Raw genomic sequence first — 22,978 nt, forward strand, 5'->3', positions numbered from 1 at the left:
ACCCATGGGTATGTTTTTCTATAGCCCTTGAGACAAGATTGCTTTACATATTTTTAAATGACTGAAAAATAGTTAAAGAAAAAAACATTAGAGGACAATTGAAAATTATATGAAACTTGAATTTATGTGTCTGAAATATAAAAAAACTTTGTAGACTGTAGCCGTACTTTTTTACGTCTTGTCTGTGGCAGCTTTTCTGCATATGTGGCAGAGTAAAATAGTTAACACCAAAGACCGTACAGCCCACAAAGCCTAAAATATATACAGAAAAACATGTGCAGACCTCTGGTTTACTCCAATTTAACATACTCCAGTTTTAAATGAGAATTTGCTCATTTAAAACTTTAGTCCTTTTTTTCTTTTTCAATTTTTCCCCTTTAGAGAAGGAAAAAATGTCACCAATCATAAGTCAACTAATCACTAAAGAAATAAGATAGTTTATTTTCATATTATTCTTGTGTATTTACTTTGCAAAAGCAGTCCATTTCTAAATAATACATGAATTTCTACAATATGGCCAACTAACTCTAAAACTTCTTGACTGAAACAAGCCTCAAAAGTTCAGTACTAACTAGTCATTGTCTCCGGAGCTTTTGAAAATCTGAAAACACATCATCCTGAAGAGAAATCTCAGTGTGAGCATTTGCCCTAACTCTAGTGGTAGAAACTTCATTTTTCTCCAACCCAGCATTTGTATGCTTATTCGTTTTAGTATATGAAGGCATAATTTGGGATTTTATTCAGATTTAGAAGATTTTTTATTGAGTATCATTTTATACACTTAAAACATGATGAGGAAACTTGTGGTTTGGAGAAATAGTACTACTTTTCTGAAGTACACATTTAATGTAAATTGCTACTTACAATGGCAAGGATCAGCAAGTATTAAGAAGACAGACATGTAGAACACAGCTAAAGGCTGATCTTCTGCTGTGGACAATTTGGTTTAAAATTTCCAAATTCAAAAGAAAACCAGATTATGATCTAGAAATTCAAATTATTTGCCAGATACTTGAGGCTGGAAAGATTACTATTAAGATTCTAGAAGGATGACTTGAAAGAATTACTATATTGATAGGGACTTGCCTCAGTATTTTATTGTTTAAGTGTAGCCTGTCATAAAACTTTCTTCAGTTGACAGGACTTCCTCCTTTTGATGAATTTTTAATACCACAGACTTGGGAGTTTGCAGATGAGTTTCACTTAGACCTACAGGGCAACTTTAAGTTACATGTAACTGGTGTTCTCCTCATCCCTTTCATAACCAGTCCACCTGTAACTTACAGACTGAAAAAACAAAGGGGTTTCTTTTTTTTTTTTCCTAGTTTTTTTTTTTTTTTTATTGTTGGGGATTCATTCAGGGTACAATAAGCCAGGTTAAACTGATTGCAATTGTTAGGTAAAGTCCCTCTTGCAATCACGTCTTGCCCCCATAAAGTGTGACACACACCAAGGCCCCACCCCACTCCCTCCTTCCCTCTTTCTGCTTCCCCCCCATAACCATAATTGTCATTAATTGTCCTCATATCAAAATTGAGTACATAGGATTCATGCTTCTCCATTCTTGTCATGCTTTACTAAGAATAATGTCTTCCACGTCCATCCAAGTTAATACGAAGGATGTAAAGTCTCCATTTTTTTTAATGGCTGAATAGTATTCCATGGTACACATATACCACAGCTTGTTAATCCATTCCTGGGTTGGTGGGCATTTAGGCTGTTTCCACGTTTTAGTGATTGTAAATTGAGCTGCAATAAACAGTCTAGTACAAGTGTCCTTATGATAAAAGGATTTTTTTTAACTAAATCAAACAATGAATTACAATGAAAGTGTTGGACATCAGCTAAAGCATTTCTAAAATCAAAACCAAAAAATTGTAAGTGTATTTAACCCCATCCTAAAACTACCGGTGGTCATGGTATATAGATCTCTAACTCCCAAATACACTTAATACCCTAGCACTCCTGATGGGGGAGAAAGGAAGAGATGGTGGAGGAGGAGGAGGAGGACATGGCTGGAGATAAGAGTGTATAACTCCATGCTGACTGGGTAAAGGACCAGTCTAAGTGAAATTACCTGTCTTCCCTTATCATAATATAGATTTCACATTGTTATTAAATATATTGTTTGATATAGCTCATGCCATGTACCTAGCACTAGCAATTTCTCTCTAAATTCATTCCTAATATTAGGAAAAACTTGCTATATTCTTACTAGAGTAGGGATTTCACAATTGTCAATGGTTAAACAGGGGCCAAACATTCAATTTTGAACTAGCAGGCAAACCTTGGTCCCAACTTGTTATAATGACTTGGTATTTGAAGGAGGTAGGAGATGGGCAAGTAAGCAAGAAAAGGCAACTGGAAAATGAGTAGTTCCTTTTAGTTTTGCTGAAAGCGTCTGAAACTATTTATTGGATATCATACAAAGAGTGAAATCAGAGGACTAGATAACCCTCTTTAAAAGCTGGCAAAGGCTTTCAACAACCGATGAGAGAGCACCAGCAACCGCCTTAGGTTTTCCTTCTTTCAAAGATCTTCTTAAATCAGAGCAATTTGACAAAATTTGGTATTAAGAAGAAAAACCTTTCATGATTTTTACCAAGAACCCTCTATCTTAGTTTCCCCACTGAGCTGCTTAGCCCTCCATAAAGTGGAAAAGAAAGAGCTAGAAGAAAAACCTTCCTGTTTCGTCCCTTCCCCAGAAAGAAGCTATTGCATAGCTTCATCATTATTTTTTTTAAGTGTGGTCTTCTGGGTGCAGATCCCCTACAGGGGCTTCCACGATTCAGCATCAGTAATGACCAAGTGCGTTATGTGGGACTGGCAAGTCCAGAGAGCGATTCCTGGGACAGTTGGAATGTTTAAACAACACTGTCAGTAGCTCTGTTAGTTTTCCTCCCAAGAATCTGCCCTCTCAAGGCAAGTTAGAATTTGGTGTATGCTTTAATCTAGGCTTGCCAGGTAAAGTACAGGATACCCAGTTAAATTTGATTTTCACAAATCAATCTGGGCAAGAGCAATCTTGCAACCCCAAATTAGAAAAGCCTACATGGTCATTTTATTAAGAGGACCTCAGGGCAGAATTTGTGCCACCAGCACATGGAGAGAAACTTGTTTATCCTTTTCTTGTTTAATAAATAAAATCATTAATGAAGGTCTAAAATAGAGTGGGGGAGGGATGGGGAGAGCACTCTTTTTCTTAACTACCCTCAATCAACTATTTCAAAAACCATTTTTATTTTTGTATAAAATTGATTTTTCTAGTATATGTCCTATATATTCCATAGATTACATGGGATGTAATTATAGTAAAAATTTAGTCTTCCATCAAAAATTCAAATTTGAATTAGCATGAATTTTATCATTTTTTATTAATTTTTGCCAAATTTAGCAACCCTACTTTTATTATATAATAAATGTCAAAATGAATGATTCTCTTCCCTGGCCTGTAAAATATCTGATCTGAGATTATATTTCTGAAATAATGAATTAAAATATCTTAGCTACTTTCACCTACTGAAAAAAGCCATTAATCAAAGAGGTTTTTGATTATTGTTTGTTTTTGAGGCAGTCTAGAGTACAGCTACATCATCAGAGTTCATTGCAACCTCGAACTCCTGACCTCAAGCAATCCTCCAACACTGGCTCCCATAGTGCTAGAGTTACAGGCCAGAGACACCACACCAGGCCTCTGCCAGAATTTTGTATAATCTCGCTGCACTCTGTCCCAGAAAAAGTTTATTAATAGATTATAGAAACGTTTTTCAATATTTTAAATCATTCAACTCACTTTATAGAATGTTATTTCTTCAAAAACACATGTTTTGGCCAGGTGTGGTGACTCACACCTGTAATCTTAGCACTTTGGGAGGATGAGGCTGGAAGAATGATTGAGATCAGGAGTTCAAGACCTCTTCTCTACAAAAAAAATCAAAAAAAAAGAAAAAGCTGGGCATGATAGACATGGCTGTAGTCCCAGCTACTTCAGAGGCGTAGGCAGGAGGACCGCTTGAGCCCAGGAGTTGGGGGTTACAGTGAGCTATGAAGGCACCAGTGCATTCTAGCCCAGGCAACAGAGCAAGACCATGTCTCAAAAAAAAAAAAAAAGTGTTTATGTAGCCATCATAACCACATTATTACATGCTTACAATTAGTTATTAAGTTTCTTTTTATCCACTCATACAACCCCAAATTGGAAAAGCCTGAGTGGTCATTTTATTAAAAGGACCCCAGGGCAAATTTCTCCTGCCAGCACACAGAGGATAAACTTATTTATTCTTTTGTGTTTAATAAATAAATTCATTAATGAGGGTCTAAAAAGAGGTAGGGAAGGGGTATGATAGGAAGTACTCCTTATCTTAACCACCCTCATGCAACTATTTTAAAAACTATTTTTATTTTTGTGTAAAGCTCTAGCCTATATTTGCATTCAATAATAATTTATGTAAAATGTTCCCTTAGCATTTTTAGTGTCTCCTGTATCCAGTATAATGTTTCTAGCTTTGGTGTCTTTTGCCTGTACCTTTGCACCCTCTTCTGCCTTGGACAGCTTTCCGGGGTTAATTCAAGCTCAAGCGTTGTCTTATCTCAGGTTTTAATTCCACTGCTCAGAAAGTGTGGTCTGCTGACCAGTGACATCAGCATCGCCTGAGAGCATCTTATAAATGCAGAATCTCAGGGTCCTCCTGGGACAGCTTCAGTCAGAATCTGTACTTTAGTCTGCCGTTAGGCATTGACATTTGAGAAGCCTCAGTGTGAAGAGCCCTTCCTCACCTCCCAACCATTGCCTCCACCCACCTGTCACCAGCCCACCCTTGTCCAGTAGGTTTAAGTGGCCCGTGTCTGATTTGCCTTTTCATCTGGGAGAACATGAATTGGTTGAAGATTATGATGGACTCCATTCACCTCCACATCCCAGAGCCTAGCATAAGGACTTGGCACCTAAGAGTTCAATTTGGGGAACTGTTTCATCCTTTTCTGACATGACTGTTTTGTAGATGGAGAATTGCAGGTGGGAGTTTTCTTATGTACTCAGAGTGGTTTCCATTCATAGCAGTTTATTAAAGCGTTCCCTTTTGTGGCAGCCTTTCTCACGGGAAACATACTTGGTGAGGAATGCTTTTCTGTGAATAATTTCTGAAAATCTTTTATCAGAACTTGTCTCCAGTGCTTAAAATATTAACACTTGTTAAATACCAATAATTCTGGGAAGAATCCCTCTTTAGGCTTGGTGTGAAGGTTGACCAGTAGGTGTTGGTAAGTGTTCAGGAGACAGACACAGAGGTCATGGTTCTCTGACAGGAGGAAGCGGGGAGCACTAATAGATGCTGGAAAAGAGAAATGGTGAAATCTGACTCTGACAGATGTTAGCATATTTCTGTCTTGAATAATAATGTAGGTCATTTTTCATTTGAAAAATAAAACACATTTCTTATCAGGATATGACTTTTTCTCCTGTCCTTCCTCATCTATGACAAATTTATCCAGCCTTACATTCAAAGTGAACCACTGATAACTTAGAGATTTTTTTTTCCAGATATTTGTTTTAAAATTCTAGACAGTCAAAAGTGCAGGTACTTCTACACAGATATTTTTAAACTTATGTTAAAACTAAGTAATAACTGAGTTATACGGAATGTTCCTTGTACCCAGAGTTCACATGGATTTTTCATTATGAAAGGAATGTTTAGTGGACTCAGGAACAGACCATCTAATGGAGGGAAGCTCAGCTCTTGAGCCCCTGTTTTGAGTAGCAGGAAGCTGATGGGAGCATTGGAATCAAGTTGTGCCAGAAACAAGAAACATCTGTCCTACGGGGCTGTTATTTGTCTTATTTGAAAGGAACTAGACGCTCATGGTACTGCTTACTAACAGCTCTCACAATTAGTCACACAGACCACAAGACTAAAAGGATTGCATTTATATTCAAGAATGTGTGGCCTTTTTTCTCCTCCTGGGAGTCTACTGCTATACTTACCCGTCACTATGGACACCAACTCCAGTTTATTTGTGAATCCGTGTTAGTCAGGTTCATCTCTTTTGTGGAAGAGTGTATTAAGTTGTCTTTCCTAAACTGCTTACCTGAGTGTCTGTGATGATGCTATTCATGGTAATTTGCCCAGACCTGGGACCTTGGGTGGAGTATGCTAAGAGTCACCCAGCACCTTTGGAGCATGCCTTATTGAGCAATCTGGTGCTGGTGAGCCACGCAATGGGTGTAACAAGCAGGTTCTACGCCCTATCAGATCCAACCTAACTCCACCTGAGTCATATGTTTTCTTGAGGTTTGTAGCCCATCCCGATGGGAAGAGATTTTGAACACTATATTTTGTTAATCCCAGTGGTGTTTTAAAAGTCGCTCTCTGAATCTGAAAGCCACGTGAATTTTTTGTTTTTCACAATTGCAGGAGTTTTGTTTTTAAATATTAAAGGTTAATAACCTTGAACTTTGTTACCAGCCTGTTATTAATTATCTATGACTTTGAGAGTTTTTTATAACTTGACTTCTCTATCTGAAAAATTATGTGAATTTCTTTACTAATGATCATGAGTAGAGACTCGAGAGCAGTATTTTTTAAACTTTTTTACCCCATGGCACACTTGAACCTACAGTTAAACTTCCCAGCACTCTTAAATTGTGTTGATCACAAAAAAGGGGAGAGAGAGTAAAAAAAAGAGAATATACTTATAGTGCTTTGAACTTCTTTCAAAAATAATTTAATTAATGAGCTTTAAAAATGTCCACAGCACACCTAAGCTCCTCTCATGGCACACGCGTGTGCTGCAGCATGCCTATTGAAAATCACTGCTCTAGAGATTAAAATATCAAAACATTAAGTGAAAAGCATTACAGATAAGAATTAAGTAATAGTCAAAGAGAAAACAGCAATAGCTACTTTTCAAAAGAAAACATGAAGACAAATAATGGTTATCTCTACCCACTTAGTTCAAAATTTAAGTCTAAACAACAATCTTCACTCAAAACATTTGCAAGTTAGACACAATACATTGTTTATTATTATATTAAAAATAAATGAATTTGAACTGATTTTCAAGAGACTGGGTTCTTGTCCCAGTTGTGCCTAAGGAGCACCCCAAGCCAACTCAATTCACCTTTTCATACCTTCCTTTTTAGACAGGGTCTTGCTCTGTCTCCCAGGGTAGAGTAATATCATTGCTTACTGCAGCCTCAAACTCCTGAGCTTAAACAATCCTCCTGCCTCAGCCTCCCAAGTAGCAGGGACTATAGGTATGCACCACCATACCCAAATAATTTTTTTTTTTTTTGTAAAGATGGGTTCTTGCTATATTACCTAGGCTTGTCTTGAACTTCAGCCTCAGCCTCCCAAAATGCTGGGATTACAGGCCTCAGCCTCTCCACCTGGCCCAATATTTCATGCCTTTACCTCTCCTCTCTCCACAGAATATCCCTGTGCTCTGAAAGGTGGTTCTTAATTCTTTCTCCTTAGAATAAAATATAATAGAAAATACAGTGCAAACTATATTTTTTTTCCTCTGGAGAATCCATAAATTACTTTCTAAACATGAGGAAGATATGTAATTTTGATCGTCCATTAGCACATTGAATTCTTTAGTTAAATTGGAACAGGCAGATGTAGTGATAAGTTTAAACATCCATTTAACATATGGGGAATGCCATTATAGCTCCTCACAATATGAAAGCAATGTGATTTCTGGCAGAACAAACACATTTTAAAAAGCCGACTCTCAGAAGCCTTCCTGAGCTCACGTTTCCCTGTGCATGCAGTTGTTAGCATTGGGTCATCTCCCCATCAGTCAGCCTAATCCTGTTAGGGATGAGGGAAGATGTGGGAAAAGAAGAACTACTGACCACGTCTAGCAGTGAGTTGTATTGTGTCACCTCAAAACACAGGTAAAGACAAAAAGGCCTCAGGGTTTTGTGTTTCTGCACCTTTGCTGGACACTGATACATCACCGGCACAGGTACCAGAACATACAAGGACAGGAAGGTAAGAGATTTAAAACACAGAGATCGCAACAACAGTGACAAACCCTTTATTTTAGCCTAACACAAATGGAGTTCCCCTTCTGAAGACTGCAGTTGAGCTGTGACAACGAGTGTAGAAAAGCCACAGGTCAACAGTTGTGACCTGAGGTAGGAACCATTGCTCCATTTATGACTCTGGTACCTGAAAATTAATGTCAAATGGTGCTCAAGGAGGAGTCTAGTGAGCAAAGCCCAGGCTGTAATGGCTCTGCACTCTCAATTTCCGAAGCACAGCTCCAGGGCACCTTCCCTCTCCTAGAGGGGACAAAGGAGCCTAGTTGTGTTCCACCTGTCCTGAATGTCTGACACAGAGTATTCAGACAGCAAAGATCTCACAAAGTCAGAACATAACTCTCCAGAACACACGCCTGCCATTATTTATGCCAAGTCGAATCCTAGTGGTTTCAGAGCTGTGGGCGACATTGGAGAGATCTCATTTGATCCCATTCCTTTTAGATGAAAAACTGAGGTATGGAGATTTTTTTTTTATTAAAACCACTTGGAAGTTATAAAGTTTTAAAGTTTTTAGTGCTGTTTGCTTTTGACAGTGTTGGGCAGGTTGCCTGAGCTGCTTCCTTGCTCTGTAGTGCAGTGTACAGATGGGGAAGTCTAGGGGATATGTTAGCTGTCCCTGAGGGAAGCAAAAAAGGAAGCACCTTGTGGGATGAGGAGGAACAAGAAGAAAAACAGATTCTCTAGGGTCCAAAAGCCTTGAAGAAAATAAAAATATTGAACACCATGTTAAATGAAATGATTTTTATGAAGTATATAATCCCTGTAACAGTCTATGAGCTGCCATCCAACACAAAAGCTAACAGGTGCAGTTTTACTTGTGGTCAGAAGATAAAGTTTTGGTTTGGGATTCTGTTTTTCACCTTTTTTCATTATTATTATTCCTAGCCTGCAAACTTCAGAGAGACGGTAGTCAATTGTGGGGTTTTCCCACATCATGGATTACAGAAGAGGCAGCCAAAGAGAGCTCAGCAGGCCCAGAAAGGCCCATGACAGTCCTGCTCCCCAAATTCCTTGGGGCCCTTTTCATCAAGGCCACATCTACAGGATCCCTTAAGATACATGTTCTCTCCCAATCTATTTAACCTGTTGGTCTTCCCTAGAGTTGATTCTATTTTAATATTTCCTGACCTTTTCTTATTCAGACCCTATCGTCCAGGGAGATATGTTCAAATTCAATTATTTAATAATCATGATAAACTTAATAGATATTGTCCACTTACATAGAATTTTATAGTTGCTAAAGAATTTTTATACACAGCAGCAACCCTCTAAATAGCTGAACTTTCCAGAAAACCATAAAACCAGGGCCCAGAGTTTAAATGGCATGGCCAATGTCACATAATTGGGAAAACCTCAAACTCAGGGAATTTTACTCCAAGTCCAACACTCTTTATAACAGCCAGGTTTACAAATGATAGTTGGGTTCTCAGGATAGCCCTCTAAGGTCCTTTCTCCCATAATGACATTGAATCCCCCCAGTATGTTAATTTCTAACCACCTATGTTTCCATGGGAAGACGCATATGGTTTCAAAATTTTATTTGACAGAAACATTTTTGAGACACAGTCCACCATAGATTACGATTCCTGATCTTCTAGCATTGATAGTTACTACTTTCCCCTCAGTTTGAAAACGTGAGTACACCCAGAGAGGACGTGATGAATTGTTCAAGAACATTGTTAGAAAGTTCAGGCAGTCTCAAAAGTCACTTTGAACCTGACACTTTTAGGCAGAATGATGATCCAAGTAGGCCGTACAGTTTTGGAAACGGCAATGCAAGGTTTTTAGGTTTCTAGCCCACATTTGCTTTTGACAGCATTTGCAGATCATCGGAGCACCTTTCTCTCCAACATGCTGGATGTACACGTGGTAACTTCAGCTCACTCACTTGTCTACATGGAAATCACAGTGGCTGCATTGAAGGTGCTCATGTAACAAGATGCTGTTAGGTCAGCAGAGAAAAAATAACAAATTTTTGTTATCAGTGCTCTCTAACGCATTTGCACAGATTAGTCAATCGAGTACATATCATCTTGGAAAGGAAAGAATTTCCCCCCAAGGTCCTGGGAAGCTGGATGAGTGCATTACCCATGTTCGAAATGTGGAGGGAGAGGAGGAGGAGGAAGAAAAAATTATCATGCCCCAAGGATGGGCTTTACCTTCTTGATTTTACTTTAGTTCATCATTTGGTACCAAGATCTGAGCTACAAATTGGTTTGTTTCAGTTGGGATCATCCGGCAAGTTCCTGTTAGATTCCCAGTGCAGCAGATTTTAGAAAAAGCTCTGAAGCAGAGAGATTATACACCTTGCAAACACAGTGTCAGCAGCACCTAAAAGTTTTAAAAACGGCAGAATCTCAGATGTACTAAATCCTACTCTACATTTTAACAAAATTCTTGGGTGATCCATAAAGTTGGGAAAGCATAACCACAGAGGATCCTGAGGAGTAAAATGCTTGTTTCCCTCTAATTTTCATAACGAGAAAAACAAATGACTTTCACACTCTACCTGCCGCCTAAGAAAACAGCAGTCATAATGTGTCCCCTTTTCTTTTTCCACTCATTCACAACCCCATGGTCTAATTATTAATGTGTGTGTGTCTGTCACCCAAATAGACTGTGAAGTCTTTGGTGGCTGTGCTGTGTATGTTCCCCCTCAGGGTCCCAGCACTAGCATGGTGCTGGGCATCTAACAGGTGCATCCCGTGGTACTCAGAAGCTCCTGCTTCAAAGTATAGCAAACCTGGGTTTGAATCCCAGCCCTGCCCCAAGCCTTGGTTCATGCATCTGTGAGATGGGAATGAAGAATAACACTCCTCTTCGTGCTACTGGGGGGACTAGATCACTGATGCGTGCAACAGACTTAGCACCTGATTCCTATTAGCTATTCATACACGGCAGCTGTTGTTGTTTTTATGTGCTCAGTAAATGTTGAACAAATGAAGGAGTAAGGACCTCATATAAAAAGTTTTAAGAAGTTAAAATTAGTTACCCAATGGCTTCAAATACATGAAATGTAATTTAAAGATAATATACAGAGAAAAAAATATATATATAAAGAGAAAAGGTAGAATGGGTCAGAATGGATCCATAAGAAAAGTGTGGGATTTAGAATCAAAAGACCAGTGTTTGGATCTCAGCATGGTCCTTTACCAGCTGTGGGAACTCATATAAGAAACAAGGTCTCTAAGCCTCAGTTTCTTCACCTAAAGTATGGTGTTAATTCTCTTCACTTCATGGGGTTGTCCAAAACATTTGACAACTTGCAAAACAGGAGGGTGGGGCCTGCCTTATTTGTTTTTGTACTCCTCCCTCTGAGGACAGTGCCTGACACACAGGAGGAGCCCAATAACGCCTGCGTGTCCAACTGGATTAGAGCACGCACCCTTAATGGGGATGAAAACTGGGTATTCTAATGGCTTGTGACTTCCAACACTTAACCTTGCAGACAAAACCTTATTCTGTAGCATTCAGGGGATTCTAAAGGATTTCTTAGCATCTTCAGGGGATAAAAAGGTTCCTAGCCTGGGGGGGTGGGGGGAGGCTGAGGAAGACGATAAAGAAAAAAAGTTCGATAAAAACACAATTAGAGGTCTCTGCAACATAGTACCACATCAGAGTTTTTAAGGAAAAGCATAAAGGAGAGAAAAGCAGTTAACTAAAAGGCAACCAGAGTCAATCCCTAGGAGTAATGAAAGAATTACAATTTCAAGGGGCTGGGTAGGATAATATATGAAAAAGAATTTTGCCAAATTGAGAGCTATAGCAGTGCACAATTATGGAGGGGAAAGCCTGTAAGAAATATTTTCAAGTTGGGTATTTTACTTGGATTTATTTCCAACAGTATGTTGATTTTCCCCATATTGATTTTATCCCTGACAGTGCGCTTCTGCTCTACGACTTCCCTAGAATATTTCCCAATTGAGTGGAATTCAGCAGGAATTTCCCCCATCAGGAAACTTAGTGACTGATATAGCCCCAAATCTTTTGTAAGTAGATTCCTCTGTCAGGCCCTCCCCAAGTGCAATGTGGGTTGTTGTTACATCAGCATTCTGGGGTCTCCACATCGGCTCAAACAGGAAATTTGTGGTCAGAAGCTGTCCAAACACATTCTTGCCCGTTTCTATAAGTTCCATGTACTTACCAACACTTTGAAGAGACACGGCTGAAAATGTTAAGTAAGAATTTGAGCAGATTTCCACAGAGCACATCACAAAAGTTGGACAAGGCTTTTCCATATTTTAAGGGAGGTCAGAGCAGCCCTTCAAACTTAATGTCTTAACAGCCCTCTTGCCACTGTCAAGCCTTATTTAGATCTCATGTGTAACTCTTTTAATGTGTTACCATGTGCCTTCTTTGAATGGGCAAAGGAATTGCAGACTATACAGATAAGATGGGTGGAAAGGAGGACTTTAGTTTCCAATGTGACTTGAACACTGAACTTGAACCCTGGGCTTGGAAATTGAACCTCTCTCTATGCTACTCTGCTGCTTCACAACATTTCTCACATATGAGAAAGGAGCTATTCTGTGTCTGTGCTCTGCTTTCAAAAATATTTAAAAATGGATAAAAGGATGAGTGAAAATAATATTAAAAACATTTCATAGAATTATAAGGAATGGGGTATTTTTCATATATGTACTTTGTCTCATATAATCTTTTGAAAGAATTTTACTTTTGTACATTTAGCACTGGGAATATTTTATGCTAAAATAGAAAGGGCAATCTTAAAAATTATTTTAATTCTGGTTCACATGGAAAGTAGCAGATGGATAAATGAAGATTCCAAGAAGAGGAGGTTAGGCTACATTTGTGTATGAAAAGAACCAAATTTCTATTTTATTGTAGCTATGATTTTAGGTAGTTTCTGGGGACTATCTTTTATAGAAATCCAAATCACAAAACCATGGTTTATAACAGCCTTACCATTCTCAACGTATATCACCAAAGTTCCTTTATCAGCCAGGTGTAATCTTTTTAAGATATATATACACACACACACATATGGGTCATTTGGTGGTTTATTTTTCTTAAGGAGAGGAGAGTTTTTCCAGACTTAATACTCCAGATTCAGGGTAATTTGACCTCCTTTACATGCCAGATGCGCTCATCTGGTTCTCGGCCTCCCTGGTGTGTGCTCAGCTGCATGCTTCCTGGCAGTCACACCCTGGGGGAGCTGTTCTGGGAGGTCTCCAGGTCTCTCTCTCTGCTGCCCTGGGGAAGGCCCTGAGCCTACCCGGCCCACTCCTGGAGAAGTGCTTGGTGGAGGCAGAGCTCTCTGAGAAGCTGTAGGGAGGGGCTCTGCCTCAGGATTACTGGCCTGCGACCTTCTGTTAATGCTTGCAAGCTGCTTCATTCCTAGAAAGCTGTGGACCTCACACACTATAGAATGTCATCTACAAGTAGAGTGACTCAGTATCTCAGTGTGGCCACGGGGAGTTTGGAATTCAGGATACAGCTCATTCTGAAGATCCAAATATAGCTTAGTCAGCTCCTGAGAGGAAAACCTGGGCTCAGGCCCCATGGGGGTTCTCTTCTTGGAAAAGCTGTGAACAGCTGGGAGGTGGCAATATAGCTGCGGTCTCCCTGTGAGGAGGACGCGTTAGCCTTGTGTTGACAGAGCCTCGTTGGTTAGACACATAGCAATGAAAAAAGAATAAAATGTTTCTTGGTATGTTATAATATGAAATAGTTTTAAAACCATTTTTTTCTATTCTAATATACCTTTTATGCTTTTGTGACTTTGTGGACAGACATGGTAGCAGTAGTCTTTTGGTGGTGTTGGGCGGGGGGCTCCCCAGGTAAAATAGACGGGTGTTCTACTGCTGTGCCTTGATGTGGGATGTTAGAATTCTACGTTTGTTCAAAGAAAGAAGATCTGATTTTCCTAAAGGATGGGGGGAAATGGACTTTCATAGAAAAAATGAATGTGCATTGTTGAAGAGTCGTGACTCTTATCCTAACAAAGCTATTTGGTCTTCTCAATGAAAAAAAGACAAACAGGCCCAGAGAAAGTAGCTGCTGCTCATTTCCAATGAGGTGCCTGCTTAGTGCTCAAAAAGACAAAAGAATAAAAGTCAGTGTTGTCTTTTCTAACGTCAAGGGAGAACACGGAGCTCTTTTTGTTGGTGGTGGTTGCAGTGATTAGGGTCATATCTTTAATTAGCCGTGATCCAGTTTAGAATATAGAATTCCTGCCTGTGTTTTTATCATCTACAGAACAGCAAAAAGGATGAGATTCCATCCAGGCCAGGTGCGGTAGCACGTACCTAGAGTCCCAGCTACTTTGGAGGCTGACGCAGGAGAATCACTTAAGCTCCAGAGTTCAAGAACAGCTGGGCAACATAAGGAGATCTCTGTCTCAAAAAATAAAATACAAGATTTAAAGTCTTGAATTTTAGATTTCAGCCAGAGACACCATCTTCCATTAATTCACAAAAATGAAGAACACAAGGGAAAGAGGAGAAGCCCCTGATACATGTTCTTTTAGAAAACATGGAGTTGTTCCTTTGGCCACATATATGAGAATCTGTAAGAAAGGTGATATTGTAGACATCAAGGGAATGGGTACTGTTCAAAAAGGCATGCCACACAGATGTCACCACAGCAAAACTGGAAGAGTCTACAGTGTCACCCCGCATGCTGTTGGCATTGTTGTAAACAAGTTAAGATTCTTGCCAAGGGGGTTGATGTTCATATTGACCATATTAAGCACTCAAACAGCCGAGATGGCTTCCTGAAACATGTGAAGGAAAATGATCAGAAAAAGAAGGAAGCCAAAGAGAAAGGGACCTGGGTTCAACTGAAGCGCTAGCCTGCTCCACCCAGAGAAGCACACTTTGTGAGAACCAGTGGAAAGGAGCCTGAGCTCCTGGAAGCCATTCCCTATGAATTCCTGGCATAGTAGGTGTACAGCATAGCACACAGGAGAACCCAGAGAACCAGAGGAACAGGAGCACGTGGAGAACCTATTCCCCATGAATTCATGGTATAATAGGCAGAGCCAACTTTGTCGCATTCAGGGAAAAGCCCTTCCCTGAGCTGCAGGAACATTTTCCCTATGAATTCATGGAATAATATGTATTAAAAGGCTACTGTAAAAAAAAAAATCAGTCTTGAATTTTAATAAAAAATTAAGTTCACTTGTAAACATTTAGAAATAACTAATAAATAATAGAGAAGATAAGCAGAGAATGAAATTTGAGAATTATAGTGCCTTAATGTTAAGTCATAAATCCAAAGTACAGTTAACATGTTTGGTCCAAGCTACTCAGCAGGCTGAGGGAGGAGGATTACTTGAGGTGAGGGCTTGGAGGACATGGTGCACTGTGATCGCTCCTGTGAATGGCCACTGTACTCCAGCCTGGGCATCATAGAACCCACCTCTTAAAGAAAAAAATACATATATTACGCACCATTCCTGTGTAAAGAACATGCAAGACTTCTAGAAAATTTGGAAATTCCTGGATAATATGAACTTGAGGGTATAATAGATCAGCTCAGAAATATAGAGTGTTATTGAATGGCTATTTCCAACTCACTTCTGATTTTGAATGTATGTAATTGTATCAATATTTTGATTTTTAATAGATTAGGAAGGTAAATGCAGGAGGTAAAAGGGATAACAAAGAAAATTCCAGAACAGGCAAGATTGGACAGCAGAATGTTGGCTGGTTTCTGAATGCTAATATTGTAGGTGAGTTGTTTTGTTCTTGGATCTGTGCAAAGTAGAGAAAATTCCTGACCCATCTTGCCACTGCCTTGGGGCTTTTCTTTTCCTGTGAAAAGGTAAGAAAAAAAAAAAAGCGAGGTTTCTTGCTCAATTGTACTTGCTGACCAGTTTCCTGATTAAAAAAAATAAAATTAATTTGAGATAATTGTACATTAACATTTAATTATAAGAAGTAATAGAGAAAACAGAAGCCTAGCACCCCAGACAAAGAGCAGGGCAGGAACAGGCTGCCTAGTAGGCTGCAGCACAAATCCAGAGATGGGAGACCGGCAAGTGCAAACGTCTCTGGGTACACTCTCCTACCACTTGAGCAACAGACCCATCCTTTCTTTCCAGAACGAGACCTGGCTGTGCTTTGAGGTGAAAGGAAACAAGAACAACTCACCTGTCTCCTTCTACAGTGGAGCCTTCAGAAACCAGGCCCTCTCATTTCTCCTTGGCACACAGAAGTGTGCTTCCTGCCCTGAGCCAGGCCCATGCTGTCCCCTGACCACCACTGCAGGGTCACCTGGTACGTGTCCTGGAGTCTCTGCACTGACTGTGCATGGCAAGTGGCTGAATTCCTGACCATACATGAAAACGTGAGCCTGACCATCTATGCTGCCTGCCTCTACTATTTCTGGAAACAGGATTATGCCAGGTGCTGCTCAGGATGGTTGAGCAAGGGGCCCAGGAGTGCATCCTGTCCTCTGAAGTATTTGAACACTGTTGGGAAAACTTTGTCAATCTGGAAAATCCTTGGGTCAATAGAGGGAACAGACTAAAGAAAAACCATGAAGAACGGGTCTCCAAGCTCAGGGAACCAGTAGAGTGAACGTCTCTGAACATATTCCACAAGCAGTTCAGCAAGACACCTGCCCTCTCTGATTGGGAGGACACCAGGCTGTGCTTCGAGGTGAAAGGAAATGAGAAGAGTCAATCCCCTGGCTCCTTCCATGGGGTTCTTCCGAAACCAGGTCTTTTCCAGGACCCCTCACCTTGCAGAAATGGGCTTCCTGATTTGGGTCCAGGACAAGATGTCCCCGACCACCACTATGAGGCCACCAAGATCACCCAGAGATACAGCAGGGCCTTTGTAGGGCATGTCAGAAAGGGGCCAACGTGCCCATCAGGTCCTCCAAAGAACTTAAACACTGTTGGGCCACGTTTTCTGCACAATTTGGGAATGTGATTTGTGCCTTGTAATAGATTGAGTGAAAATTATCAATTACTAGTGTCCCATCTGGAGAAGCTTCTCTGCCTCTGCGATGAACTGCTCTAGTCCAGGACGGGTTACCCACCATGGCTGCTCACCAGTGGGACTTGCCAGCACCCCAACCCTCCTCAGTTACAATGAACCTTCTCAAAGAGCAATAGCTAACATTTCCCCTTTCTAAAAAACTCCTAGCCTTCTCTTTTTTCTGAGTGTTTGCCCTGAATTTTAATTCTCTCTTCCCAAATATAACATTAAAGGTAAAATAATAATAATAATAATAATAATAATAATAGAGATTCTATGTATCCTTTATCCAGTCCACCATGGTAACATCTTGCAAACCTGTAGTACAATGTCACAACCAGGATATTGACACTGGTACAGTCAAGTTCAGAACATTTCCATCACCATAAGGATACTTGTGTTACCCTTTTAAACCACACTCACTTCCCGCCAGCCCTCACCCACTCCTTGACCCCTGGCAACCACTAATCTGGCTTCATTTCTAGAGTTTCCTCATTTTAACAATGTTAAATAAATGACTGGCTTTTTTTTTTGCCTAGGTTGTTGTTTCTATCAATAATAATTGTCTCCTTTTTATTGCTAAATAGTGTTTTATAGCATGGCCGTACCATAGTTTGTTTAACCATTAACCTGTTGAAGGACATCTGTGGCATTTCAGTTTGGGGCTAATGTAAAGCTGATATAAACATAAGTTTTCCTTTTCTAAGATTACCCAAGAGTGCAGTCACTGGGTTGTAGGTGCTTGCACATTTAGTTAAAAAACAAAACAAAACAGTACCGAACTGTTTTCCAGCGTAGCCGTACATGTCACATTCTCACAAGTATCATCTGAGTGATCTAGTTGCTCTGAATCCTCACCAGCATTTGGTGTTGTCTCTATTTTTTACTTCCGATAGGCATAGAGTGATGTTTCACTGTTTCATTTTCCTAATGGCTAATGTTGAATTTCATTTCATGCGCTCATTTGCTCTCTGAATAGCCTCTTTGGTTAAATGTCTGTTCATATCTTCCCCATTTTCCAAATGAATTGTTTTTTTACTGTTGAATACTTGTGAGTTCTTATATATTCTAGTTACTAGTTCTTTGTCATATATGCGGTTTATAAATATTTTCTCCTAGTTTATATCTTGTATTTATAATCACTTCACATGGGCAAAGATTTTTAATTTTTGGAGTCAAATTTGCCAACTTTTCCTTTTATAGACTGTGATTTTGGTGTCAAGGCTAAGAACACTTTGCCAGGCTCTGAGCCCAAATATTTTCTCCTTTCATTTTTTCTTTAATGAACATTTCAATTGTCATTAAGTTATGGAAAGGTGTGAAATACCAATAAAATCAAATTCTGCCATAAAATATGTAAAACAATTCTGTTCTATCTGAAGAAAAAAAATTAAATTGTTGTCAGTTTCCCTGAATTCAGTTCTTGACACCATTCATGTTAAATATTGTGGTTTTTAAATAAGGCAAAATGTATGAATTACTTTTGAGCACCTTTGCTAAATAGTTTTATTTTTATTGTATATGTTACTGTATGACGTTTATTTTTTGTGCAGTTGGCACTAAATTACTTAGTTTAATTATATTTTTGTATAATTATTTTTATACAATTTTTACTTTATTTGTGTAAAATTCAGTTTAAAGTAAAAAAGCACCAAAGGCATTTCTGAAAAGGTCATAGATAGAAAACCCAGAAGAATGATGATAGGGCTTAGATGGAAGGTAGGAAGGGTCATTTCTAATTTTGTGTCTGGAGGTGGTGGGAAGGACAGGTAAGGAGCATGCACACCCAGGTGTCAGGTCACTTTTAGCAGCGTCTGGCTGACCCACAGCAAACTCCGCAGTTAGCAGCCATCCACCTTTAACGTCTGGCCCTCCAAGGTCCTCGGAGCCTGGAGCTCATGTATTTCTCATCCCCTGGAACTGGATCTACCTCTCATTAGTTTACCGTCTTCTTTTAGGATTTAGTCAGAGAATTTTTTGAAAAGAGAACTAAGTCATGTAAAGAAAGTAAATTACTGCTTCTTGGTGTTTATATTATAAAGTTTGATCCTCACGTAGTTTATAATGCTTATCCTGTCAAAATTAAAAATATTTTTGACCAAAATAAGCCTGTATGGATACCAGTTTTAAAACCTGCAAATAAACCTAAGTTGGGGAAGTCCCTACTTTCATTGATGTTAACTGGTTCTTGGGGTTATCTGCTGACACGATGCCTATCACATCACACTATCGAGGCAGGGAAAAGGTAAAAGAAAAATTATCGTCATAGGACTGATAACATGCTAAATTTACACAAACTATATTATCAACCTAAGAATTGAGCTGATAGGTACAGATTGAGAGCATAATTCTGTTGTTGTCTGGCTGGCTTAATCGCTCTCGTATGATAAAATCAGCTGACGTTAGTGATGTGGGATGTGTTTTTTCTTTAATTTCCTTTTCCACTGCTGGCCACACCCAGTGAACTAAATTATAACTCTTTGCTCCCCTGTTTTCATTGTATTAAATTCATATTCTCTCTCTCTCTGTCTATTTTGACTATCCCAGTGTCCTATTTCCCAGAGGAACAGTTCACTTCGACAGCCAGGGAGAGAGCCTGGATGCCCAAGGTAAGCCTTAAATATAAATGACATTGCGTGACTCTTTGTTTACATACTAAATTGAAGTGAGCATTACTGCCTTTATAACAAGTTTATTTTCACAATTCCAGTATACATTAAAGCCAATATTTGAATGAATATGCTCCATTAAAACATAATTTTCAAACTACACCATTTCCCAAGTGTACTAAGTGCGCATAGACTGTTATTAGCAATTCCTCTAAAAATGGTTAAGGCAATTAAAGTTTTATTTTGGAGAAAATATCAAGATATGATCAAAATGACCTCATGACATTTCTAATTATTTGTGAATAAATAGTTTTTTCTTGGTATTGTTAAAGGCAACCACTCTGTTGACTTTATGAGAGAGAAAGAGATCAATCTAGTAACAGAGACAAAGAACCTGGAAAACCTCATTTTTTCAGTTTGAAATTTGTCTTTGAGACATAAGAATTTTGACTGTCAGTTATTTACCCCGGTACTCCGAATCTCTCTAAGTCAGTGGTTCTCAACCTTCCTAATGCTGCGACCCTTTAATGTACTTCCTGTGGGTCGTCACCCACAGGTTGAGAACCGCTGCTCTAAGTAATGTCTTTGAGAGTCACCTCCATCAGCTCCCTAGAACAAAGGAACAATTAACTGAAATTCCACCAGGTGGCAGTATGTGGAAAGCCATTCAGAGAGGTTTCAGAGCTATAAGCTATTATTGTTCACATAGGCTCGCAATGTACATTGTGCTAGATTTCTTTAAAGGTGCTATAAACATTTTTTGTTCTACTCCTTTTCCCCCACAGCATCAAAATTTTTCACTAAAAAAAAAAAGCATATGGGTTTTCTGCTTTTAAATTCTGGAACGATACAATTAGAAAACCTCATTCTTAAACAAGAAGTCTCCAGACCGCATTGGTGAACATTAAAAACTTAAATCAATGGATCACATGCCATATGTATTTTGAGGTCTCATTGTGATAAATACCATGGCAATTTTTAAATAAATTATTTGAGAAGAGAAACTTGAAATTCTTCTCAAGAAGAATAGCATTTTAGGAGGTTGCCTTCATAGTAAACCAAGTGAAATTTGCAGGTATGAAATTCTTACTAGTATTGACTTGGTATTATCAAAGTTTATTATTGATTTAAAGGAGACAAGTAAACTTTGCCCCTTTGCTATAGTGAAAGTGGAGAGATGGTACCCTAAGGGCTGTCCCAACAGGTAGATTCTTCACAGGCCAGAGCAAGCTCTAGGGCAGAGTTGGGACAGTGGACAGGGAAAAAGCATCTGAAGACAGTAAAACTAGCAAGAACCAAGAAGAAATGCCACCTAAGCTTTCTGTGTACATATAGAAGCAGTCTGTGAGTGCCCTTTGGAAAGTGATCTGCACTGCTAGCTCTGCTGGTAGGAGGCTCATTGGTCTGTGGTGTCTGGGACAGTCCTGGTTTACTTCTGTTGCCCTGGAGTATATAGTTAGCACCCCCTTTCACCCTAAAAGTGTCTGACTTTGGATGATAAATTGTATCATCATCCTATCTTCAAGGCTACTATATCTGAAGAAAAATTAATAGGAAAAGGTGGCCCATTACTTAAGTAAGATGTTTTTTTATAAATCACCTTATATCTAAGGGGGTAGAGGACAAATGCATCTTTCTGTAACAAGCCAAATAGTAAATATTTTCTGTCTTGTCTCTGTCACAACAATTCAGCTCATTGTGGTGAGAAAACAGCCAAAGATAATGCCTAAATGAATGGGCTTGGCTGTGTTCAATAAAATGTTATTTACAAAAATAGGCAGTGTGCACATTTGGCCCCCAGGCCATAGTGTGATCATCCCTGTTAGATGACCCCATGGTAAGGGGGTTAGGAGATGGTGGAGAACCAAGGAGACAGCCATCTTTAGTTCCTCTTCCTTCTGTTCATACCTCTTCTGGATTGCAGTCACATTTGTCGAGCCCTCTCAGGAACAAGTGTTACTAGTTTCCTGAAGTGAGTAATCTTGTCACCAGTTACCTGGTTCCTGAGATTCCTTTCCGGGGTCCGACTGCTTCTCATCAAATCTGTGTTTATACTCTGCACCATGCACAAGGTGCCTTCCTTTCTACTTCATGATATATAATTCAGGTGTCACCAGTGTCCAAGATTCAATACTGAAGCAACAGCTAATCAGTAGAAAATCTAATTTTATACGTTGGCCCTCACTAAACAGCTGTCTCTGGGAAATATAGCTACATTAGGGAAAAGTTAATGTTGACCATACCAAATTTCCTTTATTAAAAATAATATAATAAATTTAAATGAAACTTGGCAGAAGAATCACCTATAACAATACCCCCAAATAACTATTTTTCTATTTTTTTGCATATTTGCTTTTTCCATGACTATTTCTATTTTTCAACAGTGGATATTATCATTTGAACTTTGAATTTTACTTAGCATTAGTTATAAACGTCTTCCATGGGTCATCAGGACTATCATTAGAATGGAATAATATTAAATCAATGGGCCATAATATATACTTTAATTTTTACTGTTTTCCAATTTTTCACTATCAAACAGGCTAAATTTTTAATACAGATTTTATTGTTGTTTCGGTTAGTTTGGTTTGGATCTATTTATGTATTTCCTAAGGACAAAAATCTCAGAAGTGGGATTATTAGTCAAATATATGTCAATTTTTATTTATTTATTTATTTTTGAGATAGTCTCACTATGTCAACCTCGGTACAGTGCTGTAGCATCACAGCTCACAGCAACCTCAAACTCTTGGACTTAAGCAATTCTCTTGCCTCAGCCTCCCAGGTAGCTGGGACTACAGGCGCCCGCCACTACCACCTGGCTGTTGTTTTTGTTGTAGTTGTTATTGTCGTTTAGCAAGCCTGGGCTGGGTTGAAACCCACCAGCCCCGGGGTATATAGCTGCCACCTTAGCCAATGAGCTACAGGCGCCAAGCCAATTTTTATAAATTTTAATGTAGTTGACTATATTTTTTTCCCCAAAAGGTTTAGAATAACTTACATATATTTGAATTCTTAAGGTACTAGTTTTATTGCAACTTATAAGGAAGAACATTTAATTTATTCAATAATATTTACTGAATACTATCTGTAAAGCACTATGCTAATAGCTTTGGTGTATATGTATATATATATGTATATATTATGTGTGTATAATATATATAAATTTATATGTATCATATAGATAAATGATGTGCTCATTCCACTTTTATGGTGTGCCTATAATGAGCTGGGTATATTGCAGGGTTTCAATAGTGAGCAAGAGAAGGCTTTTGTCTCAGAAAGTTTACTTTACTATTCAACATGGTGCTGGAAGTTCTAGCCAATACAATTAGGCAAGACAAGGAAATAAAGGGAATCCAAATGGGAGC

At 39.0% G+C, this 22,978-nt stretch overlaps 1 protein-coding gene across 4 annotated transcripts in view; it reads left to right on the forward strand.

Annotated features, from left to right (window-relative positions):
- The window catches only part of MAPRE2 (microtubule associated protein RP/EB family member 2), a 186,169-nt gene that overhangs the window by 8,762 nt on the left and 154,429 nt on the right, over positions 1-22,978 (forward strand). For 3 of the 4 annotated variants that reach the window (XM_053571095.1, XM_053571092.1, XM_053571094.1), the window contains exon 2: positions 19,546-19,607. The exons of the other annotated variant lie outside the window; for it this stretch is intronic. Coding sequence is in view for 2 of the 3 variants with exons in the window: in XM_053571092.1 (XP_053427067.1) it covers positions 19,546-19,607 (62 nt within the window). In the remaining variant the exon portion in view is untranslated. The remainder of the gene's footprint in view (positions 1-19,545; positions 19,608-22,978) is intronic. 4 annotated transcript variants of the gene reach the window in all.

Source organism: Nycticebus coucang, chromosome 19 (genome assembly GCF_027406575.1).
Source record: "Nycticebus coucang isolate mNycCou1 chromosome 19, mNycCou1.pri, whole genome shotgun sequence".
NCBI lineage: Eukaryota > Metazoa > Chordata > Mammalia > Primates > Lorisidae > Nycticebus > Nycticebus coucang.